This window comes from Orussus abietinus, unplaced genomic scaffold (assembly GCF_000612105.2).
Source record: "Orussus abietinus isolate OABI.00-Male unplaced genomic scaffold, Oabi_2.0 scaffold567, whole genome shotgun sequence".
NCBI classification, from domain to species: domain Eukaryota; kingdom Metazoa; phylum Arthropoda; class Insecta; order Hymenoptera; family Orussidae; genus Orussus; species Orussus abietinus.
Genome location: NW_019394710.1, coordinates 18,858 through 39,267, shown reverse-complemented (window position 1 = coordinate 39,267; position 20,410 = coordinate 18,858). Strand labels below are relative to the sequence as shown.

The 20,410-nt window shown below is 38.3% G+C and overlaps 1 protein-coding gene across 4 annotated transcripts; it reads right to left on the bottom strand.

Annotated features, from left to right (window-relative positions):
• Positions 1–810: 810 nt before the first annotated feature.
• On the bottom strand, positions 811–17,480 carry LOC105700189 (proton-coupled amino acid transporter-like protein pathetic). 4 transcript variants are annotated; one of them, XM_012425836.2, is made up of 8 exons: positions 17,288–17,480; positions 11,469–11,613; positions 10,160–10,252; positions 3,343–3,700; positions 2,734–3,009; positions 1,659–1,837; positions 1,274–1,443; positions 811–1,052 (listed from the first exon to the last, which is right to left on the bottom strand). In XM_012425836.2, the coding sequence occupies exons 2-8, from the start codon at positions 11,531–11,533 to the stop codon at positions 811–813; spliced, it is 1,383 nt and encodes a 460-aa protein (XP_012281259.1). In that variant the 5' UTR covers positions 11,534–11,613; positions 17,288–17,480. The 4 variants fall into 4 exon arrangements, with proteins under 4 accessions (XP_012281259.1, XP_012281260.1, XP_012281261.1 ...); XM_012425837.1 differs by lacking the exon at positions 17,288–17,480 and adding an exon at positions 16,874–17,246; XM_012425838.2 differs by lacking the exon at positions 17,288–17,480 and adding an exon at positions 12,286–12,374.
• Positions 17,481–20,410: the final 2,930 nt, after the last annotated feature.

Genomic DNA, 20,410 nt, shown 5'->3' with positions numbered 1-20,410 from the left:
GCGTGCTAATTTATGGAATTCCATGGCTACCTTCCGATTTACCGGGTCGCGATTATTTTGTAAGTAGTGTCTACGTAACATCCCACACTTTAAGGTAAAGTGAAACCCCCTTCAAATCAGTCGATTCGAATACAACACTTTTTTTTAAAGGTATTGGATAGAACTGTCCAAAACTTTGACACCTGACTCGTGAGCACCTAGGAATTATCCTGGCATTTTCAAAATTTGGATTTTTTTTTTAAATTGTTGAACTTAGCCTAAACCAGAACCATAATGGCGCCGAGTTCTCATATTTCGATTGATATCCAATTATTGAAGGCTCTAATATGAGAAACGGAAGTGTCAGGACAATGGTACGACAATTTAGAACACTCTGGTAATCGAGAAACTTGCATTTGAACGGGGTAAAGACAAAAATAGTGTCTTATGCGCTTCTATGCTAAAACGATTGCAATATGAGGTCACGGACTGGAAACTTAGTTGACACGAATTTAATTGTCTCGATTACTAGAGTGTTCTAAATCGTTGTACAATTGTCCTGACACCTTTGTTTCTCATATCGGAGCCTTCAATATTTGTATATCGATCGAAATATCAGAGGAGTAGTCGCTAAATATCGCGGTTTAATTCGATAATTGTTTCTGGTCATAGCGGCAAGACACCCGTGACACCACAATTTACCAAACTTTCGCGTCGTTCGCCTCGACGCACTCGCAACGCGATGTTTCTAATAACAATAGAGTTAACATATTATTTCAATATCGAAGCAGGAAAGCTGCTGGGAGAACAGGCATAAATAAACAACACGAATCACTTGTAAAGATTTATAATATCCATTATCGACATCCAAGATCCAGAGATAAGAGCAAACACCGAGAACACAAGTAGCAGGAGATTCTTCCATAACCTCCATTTGCACGTCCCCAAGTGACCATCCCAGCAGGAAATGGTCTCGATAATTGCGGGAATACTGATGCCAAGTACTGAGAAAAATAGAGCACCAACCAGGGAAATGAATGGGTCCAGTTCGGGAACCAGCGCCGCAACACATACTGCAAAACAAATTAAATTACATTTTTATAGAGAACTGTAGAAATGGTATGTCCGTTTTCACATACACATATAACTAGTAAAATATTTAGAAAATAAAAATATTCTGAGAATGCTTTTTTCGCGTTCTGCAAATTGATGTAAAGATATATTCACCCGTGCATACGTCTAGAGAAGAGTACTTATTGTTAGATGTAATAAATGGAGTAATATAGTTTCTTACCTGTCACCATGACCATGAAAAATCTCACAATTGTCTCGCCGATCCCGGCGTACTGGTGGCTGAACCATCCTTTCATGGAGCACCAAATGATATCCAAGGGAACTGAATATTGCAATCCATAGGTAAAAAGAACTGCCAAAGCGATGGAGAGTTTTACCACTTGTCCAAGACTAATGAAAAAGGTAGAAACAACATATTAGAGTCACAAAGCAACTATTTTACGGTGCTACTCATACATAAAATATGAAAATTATAAATGGTAATTCATTCGATCCCAAATTCCAAAAAGGTTTGTTATTCTCATATTTATATAACAGTATTGGCAGAAATGCTGGACGAGATTTTACGTTTGAAAGGAGTATTTTGATATAAATCAGAAACTCACACGTCTGAAATCTCCAAGCTGAAGGTGACGCTTCCTTTCGTAGCATCTCCGTATTTGAGGTAGCCAAAAACTCCGATGATAGCATATAATGCTACCACTGTTGACATCGTCACATTTAACACTCCTGGACACCCCAGAAAATGATGCGGCTTCTTCATGCTGTTTTCGACAGGCATCACCTGCGACAAGATTATTCAAAATTAGTATGTAACCACGTGTACCTAATATACACAATAAAGAGGCTACTCAAGAATGCACTGTCAATACAATTGCCTCTTATATTTTATTTGCTCACGGCAAATCGCAAGACTACCGTCAATTAAGGAGATTGATTTATCAGGTATAAGAGTGCCTCTCTAGTGTGATAAGGTTCACCTCTTAACAGTGCTCATCACCAAAGCATGAGTGAGGGTAACGCGTAATGAGTCATTATTAGCGTTTAAAAAACGCGCAGAGCAAAAAATGTTTAGTTCCCATTACTAGAAAACAACTGTTTTCTTGAATGAAGTACCACATCAATCAAATTATTTCAGTCGCAGTGAAAACAAATCTTTTCTCACCAGAACAATAGAAAATAGTCAGGTCAATTAAATCGTTAACAATATACATGTAGTTACAGTAACTGTAAAAAGTACCAAACTATACAAAGTTGCAAGAACGGACTATTTTAATGCGTAGTATTTCTAGAATTTGACTTCGCTTTTTGTATAATTATTGTACGAAAACGACATACAGAGTATGCCATTTAGTACAATATCCAACATAATTCGACACAGCTTCCAATATAAATACGAACGTCGGTAACGTAGGTATTTAAAAAAATGTTGATTTATCGACGTCGATTAAGTTTCTCAAGTTCCCTGGAGTCATGGTCTCTAAGGCCCTAATTGACTGCAGAGGGACACCCTGCGTCATCTGCGATTTCCGTGTCAACTAAATTTTCACTCCGAGACCTCATATTACCATGGTTTTAGCATAGCAGCACATAATACACTTTTTTTGTATTTCTCCCGTTAAAATGCCAGTTTCTTGATTACCAGAGTGTTCTAAATTGTACAATTGTCGTCCAACGTACCACTCCTATTCCCTCGATGGCGAAGATGACAGTAGCAAAGAATTTCGGAATTTGCGGCAAGGAGGCAACAAGATTCACGCTGCTGATGGGTTTTATGTCCTCGAAAAGGTAGTACATCATGATAGCGAAGCCGATCACTATGCTAATGTTGGCAATCATGGAAAACGGCACCAGATACTTCAGATTCCGTATCTGACCGAGAAGCACCACGGCAGGTATCAAGGTAACCATGTACAATCTAATTGGTATGTTCATCCCGCTGTAGTAGTCGGCCACCTGCAAATATGGAGGTAACCGTCACAAAACCATTCTGTATATTCGCATAAAACTTGTGAGCTAACGATTAATTCTTCCGGAATTGCGAAACACCAGTCGTTTCCTAGGGTCGTGCTATTCAAAAGAAAGCGATTTGTTTTACGATTGCGGAGAAAAAACCGTAAACGGTGCATTTTCTCAAATTGCGGGGTCATGTAAATCTCTTTCCTTAACACTAAAACTACCAACACTAGAACTCAAAATTACTGGTCTTGAATAGCCCATCCTATAGAAAAAAAATCCGCCGGTAGTTCTAGTGTTAATACAGTGAGTTTCTTTTATGACAATGTTTACCTGCTTTATAGATTCCGACACGAAGACAACGTAGACGCAGGCACCGCCTACGTACGTGGCGCAGAGCGCCGCGTTGACGAAGACCTTGCTGAAGTTGGCGAATGGCCTCAAGATCTTCGGTCCGCACTGGAAGGCTGCACAGGCGGTCTCGGCATAGGTCATTTTCGGTGTTTTCGTCCGCCGACAGAGAACGTGTGACGACTTTACGAGTATATGAACACAGTGGGCGCAAACGAACCCTATCACAAGGGTACCAACAGCCCCGAAGAGCAGGCCACCATTTTTTATGGCATTCGGCATAGCCAGAATGCCGGTGCCCAGAGAAGACTTGAGGAGATGAGCGAGAGATCCCAGGTCCCTGAAAAGTGACAATCCAATGATAAATGCTATACATTTTACAAAACGAATTTCTACACAAGTGATAGGAGGTAATTCCGTTTTGTATATCAACATCCGTTTAACGCGGAGTTAATTTTCTTGCACTTTCCATTCAGGCGGCATAATATTTTTCATACCCTGAAAACAAAAATTCGTTAAATCGCAGGTATATCCCTCTGATATCTGATATCTGGTATCAAAGAGTTATTTTGCCAATTCGAAAAATAATTATCTGACTCATATCAACTCAAGTAAATTGTGCCAGTTCCGAAGAACCGTTGCATCCAATTTATTCGAGTTTATTTGTGTTAAATAATTCTTTGAATTAACAAAATATTTCTTAGATGCTGTTCGAAGAAATATTTCTTTGGTTCAATGAAATTTTGTGAAGTGAGACCTCTTTTGGCAGGGAGTAAGCCTAATTCGCGACACGAAAAAGAAGAATACGTGTGGGGGAAGTACAGAATGTGACGGTGTTTGAAACTAAGCCTTGTTTCTCTGCTGCGCCTCCCCTTTCCACCCATTCTCTGTTTATCTGTATCTGTTTCTGTATTCTGTTCTGTACGCATGACTCGTGAATGCCTAGGAATTATCCTGACACTTTCAAAATTTGGATTTTTTTTTAAATTTTTTAACTTAGTCCAGACCAGAACCAAAATGGCGTCGAGCTCTCATATTTCGATTGATATCCAATTATTGAAGGCAGTAATATGAGAAATGAAAGTGTCAGAACAACTGTACGAGAATTTAGAACACTCTGGGAATCGAGAAACTCGCAGTCGAACGGGATCAAGGCAAAAAGTGTTTTATGCGCTTCTATGCTAAAACGATTGCAATACGAGGTCTCGGAGTGAAAATTTAGTTGACCCGGATATCACAGATGGCGCAAGGGGTCCCTCTGAGGTCAATTTGGGCCTCAGGAACCATAAATCCAGGGTATTTCTAGAGTTTTACTTCGATTTCTTTATAATTATTGCACGTAAACGACAGATGACGTATGCATTTAGTGCAATACTTAATGTAATTCAACACAGTTGTCAATATAAAAACGAACGCCGGCAACGTATGGAATTTAGAAAAACCTGTTTTACCGACGTCGATCAAGCTCCTCAACGTGTTTCATATCATCTTAATGATATGCCAGTCCCATGAAACCGACTCCTCCTAAACGGAAAGACTAGTCCGCTTCATGAGATCGACGTAATACTTAATGTGTTAAAAACCGAAATATTCATTGAACCTCCTAGACTAGGGGACATAAGCTTAGAAGAGGAAAAACAATATTTAAATAATTATTTAAACAAATCAAAGTTAATAGAACCTTCGAAGGTATTACAGGTAACAGATATCAGCTGAACACGAAAGACCCACCAAGGTTAATCTAACCTTTATATAAAATCATTTCTCAAATTTTGTCGCTGTACCTTAACTGATTTCCCTGCTTTTCTTATTATATATATATAAAATCAATTCCGCTTTATCTATGTATTCCCCACGGTTTGTTCTGAGATAGATCTCTATAAGTATATAAATTCTCAACTGACTCACTGACTTACAAGGAAGGTATCCCAGGTCGATCTCTCCAATATGATTTCTTTTAAAATATGGTATAGTAGACTAAAAACTAAGTGATACGTGTTTTTTTTTTATTTACCATCAAACACTTTAAGGTAGTGAAACCACCATCCAAAGTAAGGCCTGTAAGAGATGGCTCACCCCTTAATTTTTTTTTTAATTGACAAAATTATATTTTTTATTTCTCGTTATGAGAAAGCTTTTCCAGTTGGATTGGTTAAAAAATATTATGTTCTTGTGGGTGAAACTGCCAAATCGCCCCTTGACATGTCTTACTTTGGATGGTGGTTTCACCCCCTTAAAGTGTTTAATGGCAGATAAAAAAAAAATACATGTCGCTTAGTTTTTAGTCTACTATAACATATTATAAAAGAAATCAAATCGGAGAGATCGACCTTCCTCGTTAAAGATAATCCACGCCCAGCCGAAACCACTAGCTCTAGAAAATTGAAATTTTGAGAATGGTTTCTTCTTAAAATGTAAGCATCCACTAAAAAAGATGTTCTTTTTAATTCTATCCCTAAGGGGGTGATCAAGTGTGTTGAGATTTTTGGCTTCTTGGGAAACGGGTAGATCTAGAAGTATGCAATTTGCCTTTGAAAAATTAAGTCAGTTAACATTTTATATATAGAGACATAACGCTACGTTTTGGTTTCCATTTTTTAAATGAGGGAAAACGAAGATAATAGGGATCTAAAGGATAGGTACTATCTATGTAATCGCAGGAGTAAGGAACGTGACATTCAGGCAACGTACTCTTCTCGCACCAGCGCAAAGCACGGATTATATCAAGAAACTCGTAGTGTCGAATGATGAGCGAAACGCACCTTGCGCGTTTGAGCCTCAGCGAAACGCTACCGAGTATTTAACGCCAAGAACCCAAATTTCAGGAGTGGGGGAAATCAGAATCTGTTCTCTCCATTACCGTAGAAAAAGAAATGAGCGTTTGACCAACTCAAAAAATCAAGGAAAAAATCACGAATTTTTTAAAATTTACCCAACTCCGATTGATAGTATGCACGTGAAGATATGGCGGTTTCAATTTTTGCATGCGCTCAGAATCGTGTCGTTTATCATCGTTGTCGTCGTCGTACTATGATAGGTTGACTTTCGTACGGTTTTCGTACAACGTATTGAAGCGTACCCTGCGGCACGAGCACTACCTACACGAATGAGACGTTCCATTCTGTTGTGGTCTCTCAATCACTAGTGGTGCTAGTGTACATAAGTCATCATCAGTACCTTTGGTTTTTTTACCATTTTGCTTTGATCAGGTAGACGTTTTAGTATCGAAACTACATCAGTACCTCTTGAAATAGAAACTCCAGCGATCGAGTACTTATGTATACAGATAACCTAAAAATGTCAAACGACTGCAATCAGCAGTTGTTCGATATTAATTTTGGAACTGCATAGATACACCGTAGATACTTTGCAACTCCATAGAAATGGAAACACCTAATGTCCAGGTAAGAAAATAATTATGCATTTACAGACGATGGACATATACAAATAACCTAAAACTGTCAAACGACTGCAATTAGTAGTTGTTCGATATTATTTTTGGAACTCCGTAGATCCTGAAATGGAAACACCTAATGTTCAGGTTAGAGAATGTTTTACAAAAAGGAGTAAAATCTCCTCAAACACACCTTCGGTGTACAAAAATTTAGCCAAATACATTTATCTTTATTCAATTAATTACAAAAGTAGCTCAAATTGCTCCCTTCTCAAATCAATTATTTTTGCTAAATATAGTAGAACATTCATTTCATTAAAATCACAGCTAAAATCTTTTTTCCAATATCACAGTACATTTGGTTTCACGTATGTTGCATGTACAAGATTTTCTGCTTCCCCAAACCGAAGACAAATATTAAAAACTGTATCGAAACAAATAAAACAATTAGAAACTAAATTTGAAAACAACATTTTATTTGGCGAGCACCAAAATCATATGCTGGGAGTATACCCCGGGTGCTCGCCAAATAATATATTGTTTTCAAATTTAGTTTCTAATTTTTTTATTTGTTTTGATATAGTTTTTATTATTTGTCTTCGGTTTGAGGAAGCAGAAAATCTTGTACATGCAACATACGTGAAACCAAACGTACTGTGACATTTGGCAAAAAGATTTTAGCTGGGATTTTAATAGACTGAATGTTCTGCTATATTTGACAAAAATAATTGATTTGAGCTTTTCAGGGAAAGGGAGCAATTTGAGCTATTTTTGTAATTAATTGAATAAAGATAAGTGTATTTGGCTAGACTTTTGTACACCGAAGGTGTGTTTGATGTAGTATACCTATTTCTACCGTGACTGATCATTAGAGCGATTGAAGTTTCAATTTTATAACTTTGGCTATTCTCCAATATCATCTCATTCCATATATAGTTGCCAACACATAAGACAAGTTTGGATATTTCCATTTAATATGTTTGAATTGACTGAATATTGTCATAATACAAACGATAATCACTACGTACACATATTTCCTCAATTTGCCGTAGATCTTGACACCTATTACGCAGTAAGTGCACGTGAAAATAATATAAAGGTTGTCTAAAATTTAAAAAATGGCATTTTTTGTAATTATTACTTACAAATTATTTCGCTTATTGATACCCTTGCTAAAGTGACTAGACGTGCAGATAATTGACAAAAATATAACTTTTATTTCAATATCGGCCATTTCACCGTTTCCGATAGAAGTAGGTATATATAAACTGTTAGTAGTTGTTGTTTTAATGTGTTATGCAAGAGTCATTCTTAATATGCATCAAAACATCAAAATATTTATAAAATATTTTTCCTATTTCAGTACATCGAATTATCTGAAACCTCATCACGTGATTATGGAGACCATAAGGAAGAGCGTGATGCTCATGAAATTTCATTAAAAAAATGTGTTGTGGGTTCTAGTTTGGGATAAATAAAAATATTTTTATTTTAATAAAATTTCAATCACATTCTTTCTTATAGCCGTAATCACTTGATGAAATTTCAAATGATTCGATGCACCCAGTATGGAGAAACGTTTTATAAATATTTTGACGTTTTGATATATATAGAATGATCCTTTCATAGCACTTTAATTATGTATTATTTGTATAAATTATATTTTAGGTAAGGAATCAAGTTCTTTGAGGGATAGAGAGCAGAATATGCTGATTTCTTGCAGTTGATTCGAATAGTGTGGAAGAAAGTCAATTTATGTTTGATGAATCGGTCAAAAACCCAGAAGATTGATAAGCCATTTTTGTCTTGAATGAAGATTACAGGTTACCTCGAATTGGTGCAACCTACCCATAATCTCCTGATTTATGAGATGACTGATACTGCATGATCCGATAAACTTCTGTATCGACAGAAAGGTTTGGTAAAAGCCAAATATACATCAACGACCTTTGTTTATTTTCGTATAGAGATAAATTCAATATATCTGATGAGTGAGACACAAAGAGATGAATTTCGAAAATTGCATTCTCTAGAAGGTTAGTTAATGATATCTCTGAAGACAGAAATAATCAGTGATATAAAGCTGAGGCCGTCGAGGAGTTAATAGAAAGCTATCGCGGCAGTAATTAATGGAAAGTATAGTAAGCATTTTTATTGAGACAACATTGATGTGTCAAACATACTTGATATATTATTAAGTGTACTTGATGTTTTATCAATTATGTCAATCAACTATACTTAAGTGTAGTTAATAAAACATCGGATCTACCTGAGACCTAAGTCGATAAAAAAGAAGACAAAAGAATGTAATTGGCCAATCCTCTAAGAAGCTTATAAATTTTTATTTAAAATATTATACACGTGTGGAAGTGAATTAAAGTAATACACAAAAATGCGACATTTCGTCATGCTCCGATTAAGGTATCTGATTGATAACTCATAAACTATAGAAATGTGACGACGTACTGACAGGAGCGAAGATAATCAAGATTTTGATATCGCTGAATTTCGCGGAAGTCTGTTCAAATACTTTCTTTCGTAAAATATTTATTGCGTTGATCAACATGATTGACAAAACACAAACTGGCAGCGCTATAAATCTGATTAGATGTTCACCTTATGGACATCGAAGAGATTTTGACGTATATTCTGATTGAAATCAGAAATAAATATGTTTTTCTACAACACGAGAATGGTAATTCTTCATTGTAAAGATCAATAAGAGGACAGTGCTACGTGCCAATTGTTGTGATGATTAGCAATTACCTCACAATCTAGTAATTCCGCGATTCTTACAGTAATTCACCGTAATTACCTCGGAAAGTGCGCGACCTACATCTGTAAGTACATCTTACTAGTTAAGTTCTTGACCGATGTGCGTAGCAAGCACGTCATTAGCGTTCTTGTATGAAATACCTACCTGATTATTCGGCATTGTTGTAAAATACCCTATTGACATTGGGTACCTGATTAAAAAACATAGGCCACGCTGGTATCCGACTTCCTACTCAAAAGTTCACGTACGCATTCGTAGCATATTTCTTATTTTAGATTTCATTCTCCTATGAAACCTTATAAACGAAAAAAAATTCTTTTGACGTTTAACTTTAACGACCTCGGCGATTATGTGCAATCCTTAGCATAGCTTACGAACAGTTTGATTTAGAAACTCAAAGAAGTTGTTCTTTAAGACACTTAAAATTAACTAATACGGGGAAATGTTTATGTCTCTATATGAAGTATGTAACACATAGTGCAATCGAAGCTCCCATTCAAAAGTAGATATACGCCTTTCCTCGCATCCTCTATCTTAGATCTCGTTGCCAAGATATTCATTCAAGACATTCTGATAAAAAAGAAAATATGTACATTCTCGATTACGAAACTAAATACAACAATACTTACGAGTTCGTGTTCTTTTTATCCCTGAACTCGAAGGGATTGTAGATCTCATCCTTCTCCGCGAATTCGCCAATGATAGCAGGCGTTATTTTGGCACTGTAAAGGAAAAGGAATCGTTAACGTTGAATTGTGAATATTTAAAATAAATCCTAAGACAAATCATTCGGTGTCAGAGGTACTCCTCCCCTCGCCCCCCCGTCCTTAAAAACCTCCGGTACCTACGTGACCTATTTCGACGTCGATTCGATATCTCACGAATCGGAAAGGTAATCGAATTCTTTCGATCTTCTTTTTGTTCCAAGTCTTTCGACGACAAAGGCCACGCGCAGACGAAACCCCAGAAAGCTTTATCTGACCGATCTACATTTTTCGAGGCACTGTTGGGTCTAATCACGATCCTTGTCAGATTCGTCGGTGCTATCGTTATCAGGGCGACATTTCGTATTAAAGCATTCTTCCGAATGTTAATCAACAACGCACGTAGCTGACCTCGAACATTCGGCCAGTTATAAATGTGCAATAACCTCAAACTTTGAAATTCCTAATTGATATTCAATTAATACATCTATCGAAGGTGAACGATTCAAGTGCGCGTTTGAAAACGCTCGTGGTCGAGGCCATGTGGTCCGCAGACGTGTGTACATGGCGCGAGATCCTACCGTGTCTCTTAATCTCCGCATTCTGCACGACAAATGAAGTTTTTCTAGATAAGTGCCAAGCTACGTACAGATATCAGCGTATAATTCACGACGTGCCTCATGAACCGGTTCTCCTACTTACAGGTTGCAAAACATTAAGCGTTTAGATATCGCATTTGCATCCATTCTTGTGGCACTTCGATTCGAATAATTCATACAGTATCAAAAAGTTCCGTTGATAAAAATCTCCCCTCCCATGATTATCCCGAAGAAATACAAACGCGAGAGGAAAATAAAAATAGAGAAAACTTGAACCGTAGTGCACATTTTGGAGACAAAGTTTAACGAGCGTACGTCAACGTCATCGACGCATTATCGGCATTGATTAAGGTGCACGTGGAATACAGGAAAATCCCAAAATGTCGATCTTTGATCCACAAGACCCTCTCGTGATCGTTTTATCGACGATTCGGTTTACAAGTAGTTCCAAGGTACAGCATCAGTTGCAAAGCAAATAAAACGCAATTAATCGAGCAATTAATCATGCGGTACCTACGTTTCCCTTCCTCCTCACTTCTGCAGCATCCCGAAACCCGGGTTTCATAATTTCGATTTTTAGCAATCGATAGTGCACTACATCGTAGAATACCAGGAATCGGTAAAGGATGGCGCACCTGCTACCAAAATCCGTCATCGGCTCGGCAGGAGCTTCCTGCGCCTCGACGTCCTTCTTGCCCATTTTGCGGCTTCCGGAAGTTCAGTCGTTTCCTGAAAAATGGCCGCCACCGGTTCGTGATTGCCAGCTCTGCGTTCCGTGGCCTGGAAATAAAAAGTGAGGGCATGAAAGCTATCCTTATGCGTTCGATACTGAACGAAATTAAAATTAAATAGCGCTAACGAAAACATTTACGCAAATTCTGCCAATGCTAGAACACATGAACGAACATAAATAGAAATTAACTGTAAAAAAGGCGTTTCACTTTTTGAAATGGATCACTTTTGTGGCATGCGGACCTACACGTATTACAGTGTTATAAGAAGTTTCACTTAAAAAAAGGAAAAAAGTCAATACGCAATCGGGGCATTATTTATCGACGACCTGCAAGATAGTACACTTCGTTGCATAATCGATCAACTAGACGATAAATAGTCTATCGTTCATGACTCATCGCCGCCATTGCGTCAAATGTAATCCTTTTCGTTTATCTCGGGCTTCGCACCCCGACGTTGGGAAAACGGAAGGGGAGATTCGATAACCTATCGACTAATGAAAGGGTTTTCCCCAAGGTTTTCATTTCCGACTAAATGTCTGCTCTAATTATGCCGCTAATCGATTAATGCTGATTTATGTGAATTCACTTGATCTTGTTGCCGGAGAAAGAAAGAAGTATCCGCGATACTCGCGAGTTTGATCGATGGAATTTATTTTGTTTAATTATTCTATTCCTTTATCTTTTCTCTGAGGTAATTCCAGATTTACCGAATACTTACGATGCGTCAGTTGAAGGCTTTGACGAAAGGAAAGTCAAGTAGGTGGAAATTTTCCGTCTAGGAAGCACGCGAAATGGGCCTTATCGCGAGTGTTAACACATTCGCGACCGGCTAATTTTTTCCGTTTCAAATACTGAGTACCGGCGAAAATAATGAAATTCTGAAACTGGTTGCCGCAAACTTGTATCGTTAAAGGACGTGATCACGTCAGCGGCAATCAGGAATAGAATTTAAAATTACGTGAATTCACGTCAACGGCAATCAAGAAAAGAACTTGAAAAGACGTGAATTCACGTCAGCGGTCGCGAATGTGTTCATGAGGCCGGAATCAGTGTAAAATCTATTAAAACAGAAAGTGTTCGTGTTAACCTGTTTATCGGCTAGGGCTTTGTTGTATTTATACACGGTAAATGTAAATGTAAGTAATCCAAGGCCGAGGCCAAAGATTTTCCTTCGGCAATGATCTGCACCGTCGATTTCAGGAGGTATTGAGACCGCGGGCAAAAAGCACTAATCGGAATGCGGAAACACTAACTGAGCCGATGTAAGGAAATAAGACCTTGTTTATATATTTCACTTGCTTTAAGCCTTCTGCTTCTTTTACACTCTGTAAGTTTTCTAGATAACCGTTTTTTAACAACGCAACATGCCATTGTTAAATACCGATATCATATGATGCCTGTTTGACTCATTTCGTCATATCGTATAAATACTATGAATATATAAAATACGTAAATAATAGCCATATTTCGTTCAACACTGACACTGACTGAATGACATCTCGCGGCATAATATTGGTCTTACTGGTACGTAAATTCCAAATCTATATGCAGGCTGTATAAACGTTATAAGACAATTACATACCAGAGAAGAGCAATTGACATCCTGGAAAGACTTAAAATTGATGTAGCGTTTTGAAGTTAAATATTTTTTATCTTTAACTTTATGAAATCTCAATTTTTCAGATTTCCAGGAATTTTAAAGTATTTTATATTCATTATGGAGCTATTATGACATCCCGTTACTAATAATACACATAAGCGAGAAATTAATTAAGAGTACCCGGACGTTTGTGTAATGATCATTGACGGTTTTAAAAGTCCTCGAACGGTATGCTTAATGAGGTATTGAGATTTCGCGATTCAATGGCACTGCAAGGATACGTCCTACTGTGACTAACGCGTCCTTTCAATTCCATAAATTATTTCTGCAACCGGTTATCGGGCAGCTATTGTAGCCTTTGGCGTAGATTAAATAAATAAAAAATTGTAGAAGAGACAAAATAAACATTTCTTTCCTATTTTTTTCGAAACCGGAATTCGATGTTGTCTTTAGACAATATCTTACCTTTATATCCTCCCACACAAGTTATGTGGCAAATAAATATTTACCATATAAACGTGACAGAAATGGTCGTATGATAAGATTGCAACGGGGAACTTTTCTTCAGGTAATAGAAAGCTTAAAGAAAAACGATGCGTGGGCTTCACGCGTGTTGGAAGTGAAATTTCTAAATTAAAGAGATTATTAATTCTTATTAATCATTCTTTCACGAAATGCCATTGCGCGTTCAGTACTGGCTGTTTTGGGCACAATTATTTTTCATTCCTCACTTGTATTATCTTTATTTTAGTTTAAATATCAATCATTAACCGAGAGAATAACGCACTAACGCTAACGAAGACGTTTATGCAAATTGTGTTATTACTAAGACACAAAGATGAATATAATTAGTAATTAACTGTAAAAAAAGCGTTTTGCTTTCCGACACGAACTCCCTTCTTAACGTAGGAACTTAAAGTACTATCGTGCCATAAGTTTCACTTAAAAGAACAAATATTAAAAAATGTTTATGTAATCGAGAGAAAATGGCGTGTGCCTATGTAGGGGAACGTCGTTTGTATTTGCTATTGAGACTTCTGTGTAGCCGACTCGACTTGAAAAGTGTGATCGGCATTCGACAGAGTAGCACATCAAGGCGTTAGAAAGGCCACGCGAGGTGACTTTGGATGCGTCGGCACTCATCGGCGATTTATCGCACGTTAGGATGACGGTCGTATGCTAATTAGTCGGCAATCTTTTTGTGATTGCCCGACATTGGTAGAAATAACATACGTGTAAGGGAGGCATTACCTTTTGCGAGGTCGAACCCGTCCTCACCGAGATAACGCAAGGCCACGTTGTTCGCTTCCGAGGATGCACCGATAGTATAAAAACGCAGAAAGCACAAAACTATTTTTTTCAAATTCGACACCACTTTGAATTACGGCGTGAAATTGTTTTTCACAGAGAAAACAAACATTTGTACTCTTACACTGAGAAAATAAATTCATTGAACCAAAGAAATATTTCTTTGAAGAGTACCGAAGAAGTATTTCCTTAACTTGACTCGAATAAACTCAAATCAAATCAATTTGTAAAGAAAAAACCAAAATAATATTATTGTCAGTACCCAATCGAATGAGCTATATACATTTTGTTGTTGCTAGTAAAGGATATTGTAACAATGAGTATACAATATGTGGTAATGAAGTAATTGTTTATTTGTTGTCCAGAGAGCGAACAAATGTTTGCTAAAAAATATTCCCGGCCCATTTTCGAGTGTTTACATTTTCTGAAGGAAGTAATATTTTATTATTATGACTATGAATTATTTTTCTGCGTGAACAGGGATTTAGTATGGATGAAATATACGAAGGCAAACGTTGATATATTGAGAATAGTTTATATCATTTTGAAAATACGAATTGAATGTATTGAAAGTATGAAGTAGAAGTGTGTATAGGAAACGACGATGGCATTCTTAAGGTGAAGTGAAACACGTCGAGGAACTTGATCGACGTCGCTATAGAAGATTTTTCTAAATGCCTACGCTGCCAACATTCGTTTTTATATTGACAGCTGTATCGAATTATATTGGGTATTGTACCAAAAGGCATACTCCACCTGTCGTTTTCGTACAATAATTATAAAGAAATTGAAGTAAAACTCTAGAAATCCTCTGGATTCATACTTTGTGGGACCCTAATTGACTGCAGAGGGACACCTTGCGCCATCTGTGATTTCCAGGTTAATTAAAATTTCACCCCGAGACCTCGTATTACCATCGTTTTAGCATAGAAGCGCATACAACACTTTTTTTTACCTTTATCCCGTTCAAATGCGAGTTTATCGACTACCAGAGTGTTCTAAATTGTCGTAAAATTGTCCTAACCCTTTCGATTCTCATATCAGAGCCTTCGATAATTGTATATTGATCGAAATATGAGAGCTCGACGCCATTTTGGTTCTGATCTGAGCTGAGTTGAAAAATTTGTTGGAAAAATCCAAATTTTGAATGTGTCAGGACAATTGTTAGATGATCAGGAGCGATGTGTCAAAGTTTCGCACAGTTTGGTCTAATACCCTTAAAAAAAAGTGTTGTATTCGAATCGACTGATTTGAAGGGTGTTTCACTTCACCTTAATTTAAGAGTATTTGTTAGGGTTAACGAGAATCGATCACGTAATGGGTCTTGTGCCTCCAGAGATGTTTCACGCCCACGTAATCTGAATTATTATTATTATATTTTTCGATCAATAGGTGACGTAAGAGTGACATGAGGATTCAAGGGTTATTTACCTTTCAGCAATTCTTACGTCAAGGACCATAAAAAGAATGAGTTATTTCCGTTGTGTTTGCTATTCATGGTTGAGGGACCGTCGAGACTCATATGAATAAGATTTAAGAAGTTTCGGGGGAGGAAGTAAAACTTTCCCAATGTTTGAAATATTATCGTCGGTTAAACTTTTTAGTAAAAGATTAATGAGATGGGCGGCTAAATCTCGTGGCTACTTACAACAGCATCCATTCTGTACATTTACCATTTTTGTAAACTCATTAATTAAGGTTTAAGTTAATCCTCTAACTACTCCATATAGTTTCTTCCTGAGTCATAATTTTTTTAACAAAAAGCCACTATAGTGAATTCCTTCTGACATTTTTTTAACCAAATTCTCCTATACTGGTTTTCCTTCGAATGACGTTTTTTTTACGAAACGCCCCTGAGGTGGTTTTCCTTCTACGTAACGTTTTTTTTTTAACAAATCGCTGAAAACGTGACGTTTTTTTCAACGAAACACCTCTGCGGTGACTTCCCTCTAAGTGAAGTTTTTTTTCAACATAATGGCACTGCAGGGACTTTCCGCCTAGTGAGGTTTTTTTTTTAACGAAAACCATTACGGTGGTCCTTTTCTTCATCTTGCATTCAAAGGGGCAGATGAATATCGTCGATTCGCGGCAGAGCTGTCCGTACAGGCGATACCGAGGGGTTATTCAATCAGGAAATCATGGATTTTAATGCTAGAAATCATGTGGCAATTAGTTTGAAATTGCATGCAGAAATCACTGGAGATCGTTGGAAATGACCAAAACATCGTCACGATTTTAAAGCCGAACATCACTTGTTACCGAATGACATTGTCGTTTATCAAATGAAATCAAACGCAAGCGGTTCTCCGAAAAGAAAATCGTTTTCATTGATTTCCGAGTGAATAGCCCCTCGAGTGGTAGCTAAAGGGTTAACACGAATTATATGCTGTCGCCATACCTCTCGGTTAAGCAGCTCGTCGCTGTCTCCGTTCTAGAAGCGCCTTACGGTCCCTCTTCCGACCGAAACCACACCGGCACTAAAAATTCTTTCTGGAGTACTTCCTACTGCCAAGGTGCCAAAAACACGCGGGAAAATGAGTACGACCGAGATTTATTTTCCTCCTTTCACAGAACCGACCGCTACCCAGGAACCGGATCACGAATTCGCGAACATTCCCAAGCGCGTAAAGGCCCAATTTTCCGTATCGTTACTTGCGCAAAGGACTCGTTTAAGAATGCACCGAAGGGTCGGTCTGTCAGGACCCGCCGGACATTGGGCCCTATTTGAGCCTTACGGGCCTTATGGGGTCTTAGGAGGAGGTCCTGGGACGAGTGCTGGAGGAACGCGACGCGACGTCCTTAGCTCGCTTACCTCGCGGAGATTAATGCAGCTCTCCGGCGTGTCCTCGCCGCCTCGTGGAAACTCCCTGGGTCCAATGTGAAAGTGCTCGTTGCGCCACACCGGCCAATCGAATCGATGTACACCGGCCCCGGGACAATTACGAGCAACCGCGCGCGACCACGAGGAGCACTGGCCGAGTGTCTTCGCCGGCGGCCGACATATATACCGATATGCATGCACCTCGGTGCTACCGGCAGCAAGGGACTTATCTCTCGCAAAGACGATTACCCAAGGAGGGGGCCCGACGTCCCGTTCGGCGAGGTGGGAAACGTCGATCGAAAAGAGATACCTCCAGATACGGCCGTGCGTCCTGGGACGCGCGGTCGGAGCTCTCGCGTTTTGGGCCTTACGTTCGGGTCCCCTGCGAGCTTTTTTAATTGATCTTCAAGACGATTCATTTTCTTCGTTAGAACGAGATGATTTATGCCTATCTTTATTTTTCCTCGATAATACGGAGACGCGGGCACTCTTGAAATGGGCCCTAAGTCCCCTTCAACGATGTCGAAGGAATCGATTGGAGCGAAATACCTCCAAATACGGTCAGGTGTCCTCTGACGGACAGTCGAAGCTCCTCGTTTTTCGGACCTTGTATTTGGGTCTTCTGCAAGCTTTTGGATTGCGCATTGATTCTCGGTTGTATAATTTATGGATTTATTCTCGGTTCAATCATTTTTATAAATTAACGCGGGAACTTGACCACTCTTGAAATGGGTCCGAAGTCCCCTTCAAGGACATAGGAAACGTCAATTGGAGAGAGTGACCTTCGGATAAATCCCTGCCTTTCCGTGATGAAAGGTTAATGTCTTACTGGATCGCTCCTCGCGGGGTAGACCTTGTATTTAAACGCGCAATGATCCTTCTGTTATTTTCAGTCATCTTCGAATCGATCCGTTCTTTATTTTTTAACTAACACGGATCGGTTTTTGGGTACTCGAGATGGACCCCATGTCTTCTTCGAGTGGTCGCAATCGATAAGAGGTACTCTGGGAAACGTGCGAATCAGCTTTCCGCGATACGATCCGATTCGTCTCCGGCGATTGCTCCCGTTTACGGCCTTATGGCCCCGGCGACCGTATGCTGGTCACTTTCAAACAACATTTCCTCACCTTGGCACTGACTTAATGGGTAATCAATAGACCGGGTAGAAATTCTACTTGATTCCTTCGATTAACGTGGATCTTATCTCCCGCAAGGACGAATACCCGAAGAAGGAGACTCGATGTCTGGCTGCGCAGGGTTCGTCAAACGAGAAACACATGCAGATATACGAATACACTATCCAGCGTCATCTTCCTTCCAGGTTCACGCTAGTGATCTCACGTTTGGTGTTGGAACCACTTAATCGTCACTTTCTTTGAGCGTTTCTTTACCTTGGCATTGACACGACCGATAATCGATGGACCAGGTAGAAGTTCTGCCGTACATCCAAGATTAATGATGACCTATCTCTTGGAAGGACGACTACTTGACGAAGAAACCTACGCATCCTCGACTTCTCCAGGATTCTTCTTCGAGGACGAAAGAGTCACTCTCGGTAAAACATTATTAGAGCCTTCAATAATTGAATATCACGCGAAATGTGAGAGCTCGACGCCAATTTGGTTCTGGTCTGGACTAAGTTAAAAAATTTTTTTTAAATATCCAAATACTATAGTTCTATTCAATACCCTTAAAAAAAGTGTCGTATTCGAAACGACTGATTTGAGGGGGGTTTCACTTCACCTCAACGGGTACCATCATTTTCGTGCATGTAATCGCGCCGATTGGGGTATCTACTTAGAAGATCTGCTGAGGGAAATGACAGTCAATTCGATGTCTGATCGCGACAGTTACGTAAAAACTGAAAAGTCATCCAGGCCGTTTTATTACAATTAAATTAGACTAAAATCATGGCAACTTATTAACTGATTTTCCTACAGTTCGATAAAAAGTCGGCATCGATCTAATGTTGTTTCTTGAGGCAAATATGTGAGATATGCAGCTTTTAGACATTGCTTTATAGTGTAATCAAGGGGATGGTCATACGAAGCATGTATTATTTAAGGAGTCAATAACATTTTTGAAATTCGAAAAACAAAGATATGTTAACAAAATGATATCTACCGTTCAGGTTTCAGGTGTTCCTAACTTAAATATTTGTGAACAATAAAAACCTTGTAAAGCCAACACTTGTTCGAATGAATGCACTAGATGAAGTTTTGCTTCTGGCCATGGTCTTGCGTGGTTTTACAAGTTCAGATAAGATGATAAGATTCCGTAGAAAATTCTGTATTCGAAATCGCGCCAATTAAAACAATATTAGCATTTGTCTACTTTATATTGCGTAATTCAATAACTTCGATGGTTTCTTTTACATTATACCACTATTCACGTCGATTTCTGGCGAAATGTTGACGAGCTTGTTCAATTCTTCTGGAATCTTTGTCTAATATTATTAATCGAGTTATCTTTTTAGCAATATTATCATTAACAACGGTAAAGTTCATTCTTTTTACATGTTGCTGATACCAATCTTCAAAGAGCACTCACCTCAGAAGCAAAGTTGAAACCATAAAATATGATATAAGAGAAATAGGCAGATCGTGGCAGTTTACTCCATGTGTAAATGATAAGTAATTAAGTATTCTTTCCAATAAGTCAATGAAATAAGTGGTAATTTGCGAATGAAGTAATTTAGAGTCTCGATGAAATTCATAGCATTGTGGTACGTAACCACTTGTGATATTCATTGATGTACTATTCAAATTTAAGATTAATACTCGGACAATAATAATTCTTAAATACAGTGCAAAAAGAAATTACGTCGATGCTGACTTTTTAGCCGTTAGATTGGTACTTTGATCTACTGTGTAGCCCTTTACGAAAAACTTGGAATGTCATGTAAAATTATATTTTTATGTTAGTGCTATACTATTTTTTGTTTATAATCAGACTTCATCTCATGCCCTGGAATTTCTAGTTCTAGTTCCTCTCACTGAATAATCGACACGTTAATCAAGAGACAATCCAACAAAGATTGACAACTATGCCAATGAAACTCTCTCACACTCGTCTGCCCGAAAATGCAACGGAAGTTGTAAAATTCCGTTTCTC